Here is an 8,457-nt window from a genome sequence, read left to right on the forward strand (position 1 = left end):
GCGTATAGACTCGAGTTACCCGAGGAGCTTGCGGGGATTCATAACACATTCCATATTTCCCATCTCCGTAAGTTTCTTGCGGATGACACGGCGTGGGTACCATTGGACGAGATTTCCTTGAACAACAAGTTAGAGTATGTCGAGGAACCAATGGCCATTCTTGATGAAAAAGTGAAAATGTTGAGAAATAAAGCGGTGAGAACTTTTAAAGTTCAATGGCGACGTAGTAAGGGTTCCGAGTTTACATGGGAATCTAAAGAGTTTGTTTTGGTATATCTACCTGCTTGTCATGCAGCTTGGATTGCGAGGACGCAATCCGGTTCAAGTGGGGGAGAGTTGTAAGATCCTGTTTCCCCAGTTGATCAGGACGCCGTCCAAAATTATGGGATGCCGTCCCAATGTAAAGGGCTGGACGCCATCCAGACCATTGGACGCCGTCCAAATGGTCTGGCGGGCCAGCTGTCTCCTTTATGATATTTAAAAGGGGTATATGGGCAATTTCACTTGAAGAACGACTTTAAGGCTCCAAGGGTCAGTTGGTGGGTGCCTTTACTTCACTTTTACCTACCTTATCTTCATCCACTTCAAGTTTAGAGAGAGAGAGAGAGAGAGAGTTTCCTTGTGAGAGAAAGCTCAAATCGAGGAGGAAGAAGGTTGTTTCAGGTCAAAGTGCGTGTTTTAAAGTTGTTCATCTACTCCCTAGCTACGTTGTGATTGTGGTGGTAAGTTCTAAACCTAATTCCTCTACTTAATTAGTAATAAGGGTTAGGGTCTGGGTTAGTGATGAACATAGAACCCTTTTGTTAGTAAATTGGGGGTTTTGGGTGAGTTTGAGACATGAGGAATCAAAGGATGACTAACCTAGGGTTTTGAAATGATAAATGTGTTTTCAAGTCTTAAATTGGTTAGTAATTACTAGCACACCTTGTGATTAAGTATATGGGTGTTATTTGGGTTGCAGGTGACCGAAATGGGTGTGTTAACCTTGAAATGGGTCAAATGAGTCTTGGGTGACCTAAGTTGTAAAATGAGCGTGTGGATGCGATAACCTTGCGCTATTAAGTGGGTCAAGACCATTTTGGGCTAGTGTTAGGTTTTTTGGCAAAGTTGACCTAATTTGGGGTTAAGAGTGCAAATGGGTCAAGATTTACACTATGGGTCAAAATGTTGCTAAGATGGTGAGTGAGTTGGTTGACCAACTTGATTGTGTGATTGATTATATGCGTAATGTATTAGGTACGTTATATTGAAGGTCGCAAGCTTGATATCTCATTCACCTAAGGCGTTGAGGTGAGTGAATAATCATATATATGCGTATATAGTGTATTTGCTTGCGGGCTTGTGGTTAGTGCTATCCGGGCGTGTGGATTCACTATAGTGTTATCCGGGTGTGTGGATTCACTACTCTTTTGTGCGTTGGAGACCACATGTGCGTGAAGGGTGGTTCGGTAAGTGCGGACGTCCACCTAGGGGGTTAGTTATACTAACGATCATTGTGCAAGTACCAACGGTCATTGTGCGAGTACCGTTCCCTTGTGTGCGTTATGGTTAACCATGGTTACGTGTGTTAGTTGTTTGGCATATCGAATTGTATATTATATGCTTTTGGTAATGCTAGCTCATTGAGATTGCGGATATCTAGTTTTGCTTTGTGATTGCATAGTTACTAAATTGCTAGCTTGTATACGGTATTGTGTAAGTGTTTGCGGGTGAATAGATTATATATGTATATGTATAATTATTGCATTCACTAAGCTTTAGCTTACCCTCTCGTTGTTTACCTTTTTAGGCTCGGGCTTAGATAAGGGCAAAGGTATTCGGTTGGATTAGTGGTCTCCCGTTTGTTTTGGTTGGGGAGCGCTTTTTGGAAGTTTATAGCTTTTGAGGTTCGATCAAGATTTGGGTAGTTTAATCCCAAACCCCATGCTCTAGATGTAGTTTAGAAGTTAAACTCTTTGGTCGAAACTTGTAATTTTGAATAAAATTCGTAAGACGGGCCGTTGTGGGCCCGATATTGTAAAACTTGTTTTTCGTCATGGAATTCCTTTAGTTTTATATATATCGACATGTTGTAAAAGTGGTTTCGTATAAAAGTGTCGGGAAGCGGGTTTTCCGCTCATGTAAGTTGGACCCGGGGATCATTGCCTGGTAGTTCATTGGGACGCCTTCCTAAAAGGCTGGACGCCGTCCAGGCCTTCAGTACTGGACGCCGTCCAGAATCCTGGACGCTGTCCAGAATCCTGGACGCCGTCCAGAATGCTGGACGCCGTCCAGATGTACTAGTCCAGAAATGTTTTTTTTTTTGGTCGTATTTTGGTATAACGAGGGTTGGGATGTTACAAATGTTAACCCAAATATTCCCCCGGTATGTCAAAAGAAAAGAGGAATGACTCCGTCAAGACATAAGTGTTTAAAGGAAGAAGTGGATAAATGAAGCAGGAATAATGAGAGAAGTAAAATATCAAACATGGGTAGCAAACCCAGTCATGGTAAAGAAATCAGATGGATCATGGCGAATGTGTGTGGATTTCACAGATATCAATAAGGCGTGCCCTAAAGATAACTATCCACTGCCTGAAATTGATTGGAAAGTTGAGTCTCTATCTGGATTTAAATATAAATGTTTTTAGATGCATATAAAGGATATCATCTGATATTAATGGCGAAGCGCGATGAAGATAAAACAGATTTCCATACACCTCAAGGAATATTTTATTACACAAAAATGCGATTCAGATTAAAGAATGCAGTAGCAACATATCAAAAAGTAATTGATACTGCTTTTTGTGATCAAATTGGAAGAAATGTTGAAGCTTATGTGAATGATATAGTTATTAAGAGCAATACAGAAGACGAGATGATGAAGGATATCTTGGAAACATTCAATTCCCTAAGAAAGATGAATATGAGGTTAAATCCCAAAAAAATGTACATTCGGAGTTGAAGAAGGAAAATTTTTGGGATATATGGTAACACCTAGAGGAATTAAAGGGAATCCGAAGAGAATTCAAGCAATCGAAGGTATGAAATCACCAAGTAATAAAAATGAAGTGCAAAGTTTAAATGGGAAGTTAGCGCCTCTAACAAGGTTTTTGTCAAAAAAAAAAAAAGCAGAAAGATCCGTGCCATTTTTCAGTGTGTTAAAAGGATGTATTAATCAAAAGGATTCTTTATGGAGAGCGAAAGTAGAAGCAGCATTTCAGGATATTAAGAAGTTATTAAAAGAGTTACCAAATTTAACGGCACCAATTGAATGAGAAAAGTTGATATTATATATGTCGAGATCAAAAGAAGCGGTAAGCTCTGTTCTCATAGCGGAAAGAGAAAAAGTACAAATGCCCATTTACTTTGTAAGTAAAGCCTTGCAAGCACATGAGATGAATTACAAGCCAATTGAGAAATTGGTATACTGTTTAGTTCATTCTACTAGACGTTTAAGAAAATATTATCATGCACACCCAATTAAAGTAATAACAAACAAACCAATCAAACAAATCTTAGTCAAACCAGAAACATCAGGGGGACTGGCAAAATGGGCAATAGAGTTGGGGGAACATGAAATAAGTTTGGAACCAAGAAATGCAGTCAAAGGACAAATCCTGGCAGATGTTTTAGTAGAAGTATTCGGAGAGCGAACCGAACAATTTAATGAGGTTGAAAAACCACAAACATGGGAGTTATATACTGATGGTGCTTCAAGCATAGATGGGGCAGGAGCATCGTTAATATTAATTAATCTGGAAGGAGAGGAGCATACTTATGCTTTAAAGTTTAGTTTCTATGCATCGAATAATGAGGCTGAGTATGAGGCACTTTTATCCGGCATGCGGATAGCCATAGAAATGGGAATTGAAACTTTAAGAGCACATGTAGATTCCCAATTGTTGGCTCAGGAGTTATTTGAAGCAAGAGAGCAGTCTATGAAAAAATATCTAGAAATAGTACAATCATTGGCGGGAAAGTTTGATTCTTTTGAAATATCTTAAATATCGAGGAGCAAGAACAAAAAAGCGGATGCATTAAGTAATTTGGCATCGCTAACTTTTGATCATTTTAGTAAACGAATAATGGTTGAGGTGTTAAAAAACAAGTCAATAGAAGAAAAGGTGTTAATGGCCTCATTTGAGGAAACATAATCATGTTGGATGACTTCGTTTGTGGAATATTTTCAAATGGAAGGGTACCAAAAGAAAAAATGGAGGAAAAATGAATTCGGATGAATGCACATATGTATCTTATGGAAAATGGGGTTTTATACAGAAAGTCATATTTAGGACCAAATCTTAGATGTGTAGGACCGAATCAAGCAGCGAATATCATTAGAGAAATGCATGAAGGGGCGTGTAGACAACATTCGGGTTTCAGAACAATAGTGGCAAAAATAATACGATATGGATAATTTTGGCCTAGCATGTATAGGGATACAGAGGAAATAGTGAAGAGGTGCGAAGCTTGTCGAATGCATGCACCAGTATCGCGAATGCCGAAATACAAAATGATCCCAATTTCTTCTGCATGGCCATTTTACAAATGGGCAATAGACATCGTAGGACCATTTCCCGAAGGGGAGCAGGAAATGTGAAATTTCTGGTAGTCACAATTGACTTTTTTCACAAAATGGGTTGAAGCGAAACCACTTTCCACTATCACGGAGAATAAGATAAAGCAGTTTGTATTAGATTACATCGTTTGCAGATATGGTTTGCCAAATGAAATTATGAGTGATAACGGGAAACAGTTCGCCAATAACCCTTTCAAAAGTTGGTGTGAAGAATTGGATATAACGCAAACATTTACATCCGTAGCACATCCACGAGCGAATGGACAAGTAGAGGTAACGAATAGTGAAATTGTGGCAGGAATAAGGGCGAGATTGGGTTTAAGTCAAACTGGATGGGTGGATGAATTATCACATGTATTGTGGGCACACTGGACTACATCAAAAGATAGTATTGGAGAAATGTCATTTAGTTTGGTCTATGGATCAGAAGTAGTGATTCCAGTAGAAATAAGTGTACCAACGCATCGAATAGAAGCTTTTCATGTAGACAAAAATGAAGAAGCTATAAGGGAAAACTTGAATCTTTTAGATGAAAGGCGAATTATGGCAGCAATCTGGCAAGCGGATAACAAACAAAAGATTGCAAGATACTATAACAAGAAAGTTAAATATGTAGAATTTAAGGAAGGGGATTTAGTACTAAGGAACAATGAGGCAAGTCGACAAGCGAACCAAGAAAAATTGGGACCAAGATGGGAAGGACCATATAAAATAGCAAAGGCAAATGGCTATGGGGCATATACATTGGCAACACCATCAGGAAAAGATTTACCAAGAACATGGAATGCAATGCATCTTGTGATGACCCGGAAAATTTTGACTTATTTTGAACCAAATTCTCGATATAATTTAATATTTTCGACACAATAAGCAAAGTCTATGAAGTTGAATCTCAAAATTTTAAACTATTCAATTACCCTTTAATTGTTCTCAACGATTCGCGAACAATTATATGTAAATACATACTATAACTTAAAAACGTAACAAATTGTTGAGTATATGATACTGTGCATTAAACTTATAGGTTGGATTATCTGATTGATATATTCAACTACGGAGTTAAAAGATTATGACAAATGATTCAAGTAAAAGATATTTATTGAGTCTCTTAAGGATTATGATATTATTACGGGTCTCTGTTGAGAGGTCCACGTTGATTTGAGAAATCATTCATTTTTAACGGTATTCTGAAAATGGTAAAGTGTTAGACAATGAAAGTTAGATAAAAGTTAATGTAGAACTAAACTGCATAATATTAAATTGGTTTTGTTTCAATCGTGCGAGAACGTGTTTCGATATAATAAGATTGCTTAATTAAGTGTATTTGTTTAAATAACACATACGATAAATAAGGAATATTAACTGTTAGAATTAGTTATATGAATAATGTGCGATGTGCATTTTATAACATGTTTATTAATATTGAAATTATATATTTAATAATACGATAAAATATAATATTAACTTGGTCATAAAACGAATTGTTATTATATATATTAACAAATAGTGAGACGATGATTTATAGAAGTAAATGACCAAAACACTCAAATGTATAAGTTGTACTTTGAGTGGTATAGTTATGGATAATTTAAGTTTATATTTTGACAAAGGTACGAGTCACGAAACGAAAAGTACTAGTTTTCTCAGCGTACGAAAGGGCGTTCGAAAAACCGGAACCGGGACATAAGTCGAGTGACAACGTACGACTTATCGGAACAAAAATTACAAGTCAACTATGCACGTGAATTTAATATAATATATAATTAATTATATAATTTAAATATATTATATTTATATTATTAAAACATGTCGACAAACAAGAAAACAAAAAATTGTGAGCTGGATTTTGGGGCCATGCGATCGCATGGAAAATATGCATAAAACCCATGCGATCGCATGGGGTCAGATTTTAGGAAAGGTCTATAAATTGAATTCGTTTTTGCTCGATTACACACACACATACCCTCTGCTCTCTTTATATATTATTATTATTATTATTATTATTATTATTATTATTATTATTATTATTATTATTATTATTATTATTAATTAATATTATAATTAATCTTAATACTATTAGTAGTATTATTATTAATTAATATTATACATAAAATACTACGACGAGGTCATGAGCGTGTCACTTCAAAGCAAGCTTTTCGAGCGGGATAGAGCTAAGAAAATTATATGTTATAACTATGGAAGTTATGGGTAATGTTCATGGGTATTATTTCGCAAGTCAAACTTAGTGTTTATCATCTCCGTTACGTCTACGTACTTTTCTGAAATATTGAATCACAATATTGATACGTAAGCATTTATATTTTATCTTTTATAAATTAATAGTGTATACATGTCTAGTGCTCGAGTATATATATTTATACATGTTTGTATGCTAAATTTCATCGTTAAACAGTTTATAATGAATCACGAATTAAATACATATATTACTGGTAAAAGGTATATGATATACATGTTTTTGGAAAGCTAACGAAAAATCAATAACTTTTCATTTAGATATCGAATAGTTTCGATGAACGGATTAAAAGATATGATCAACTGAATTATGATTGACGTTTATTGGAATTGCTTTTGAATCAGCAATTAATATTTAAACAACTTGTTTACGAGATTAATAAAATGGATTTTTGAATATTATCAACCAAGTAAATGAATCCTTATAGAAGGTACATCACGTTTTGTGAACTATTGTCAAAATTGACTTTTTGAAACGACTTTGGATAACTTTTGTATGTCGATCTCGAGCATTAGGATTGTGATACACTATGACCTAACCTAGCTTGATAGACATTTATTGACCAACATATGTTCTCTAGGTTGAGATCTACGATTATTTGATATACCGAGTTTCGGTCACATTACGATGAACAACTGTATGTGCTGCTAAGGTGAGTTTTATTGCTCCTTTTTTAATTGCTTTTGCAATATATATTTTTGGGCTGAGAATACATGCAATTTATTTTAAACGCAATGGATACAAATACATACTTAATTCTACACTAAGTTTGAACCGAAAATCCCTTAGCTTTGGTAGCTAGTAGCTGCCAGTACATAGGATATGGACTGGTGGGCGCGAATAACAGTATATGGATCCATAGGGCTTGACATCCCCATCCGAGCTAGAGCGCTAGCCTTTTAACGGACGTGTGTTATTTGAGTTTAGGATACGTTGGTTTGCGTGTATTAAAACGAATGGGGTATTTATCATTATAACGTTAAAGCTTAGTTACCAGGGTGCTCTGTTATGTAGAATCTATTGACAAACTTTTGATAAACGTTTCTGGATGAAACAACTGAAATCTTGTGATCCACTTTTATGTACAGATTATGCGAAACACTAAAACTATGAACTCACCAACCTTTGTGTTGACACTTGTTAGCATGTTTATTCTCAGGTTCCCTAGAAGTCTTCCGCTGTTTACTTATATGTTATACAAGCTATGTGCATGGAGTCTTACATGGCATATTTTTCGAGGAAACGTTGCATTCACCAAATCATCACCATGTATCTTATTTTGACTGCATTGTCAACAGAAGTACTATTGTAAAATATTATTACGGTGATTATCTATATATAGAAATCATCAGATGTCGAAAACCTTTGATTTAAATATACATTTATGGTGTGTCTTTTCAAAAGAATGCAATGTTTACAAAACGTATCATATAGAGGTAAAATACCTCGCAATGAAATCGATGAATGACGTGTTCGTCCATATAGATTTGGAGCGATCGTCACAGTTGGTATCAGAGCGTTGGTCCTAGTGAACCAGGTCTTGCATGAGTGTGTCTAACTGATTGTTGTTAGGATGCATTAGTAAGTCTGGACTTCGACTGTGTCTGCATGTTAAAAGTTTTGCTTATCATTTCTTGTCGAA

The 8,457-nt window shown here is 35.9% G+C and overlaps 1 protein-coding gene across 1 annotated transcript; it reads left to right on the plus strand.

Annotated features, from left to right (window-relative positions):
* The first annotated feature begins 3,275 nt into the window (after positions 1-3,275).
* LOC139859444 (uncharacterized) lies at positions 3,276-3,986 on the plus strand. The gene has a single exon (XM_071848236.1). It carries the CDS (start codon positions 3,276-3,278, stop codon positions 3,984-3,986), a length of 711 nt encoding a protein of 236 aa, XP_071704337.1.
* Positions 3,987-8,457: the final 4,471 nt, after the last annotated feature.

The sequence above is a fragment of the Rutidosis leptorrhynchoides genome, chromosome 7, assembly GCF_046630445.1.
Source record: "Rutidosis leptorrhynchoides isolate AG116_Rl617_1_P2 chromosome 7, CSIRO_AGI_Rlap_v1, whole genome shotgun sequence".
Taxonomy (NCBI): Eukaryota; Viridiplantae; Streptophyta; class Magnoliopsida; order Asterales; family Asteraceae; genus Rutidosis; species Rutidosis leptorrhynchoides.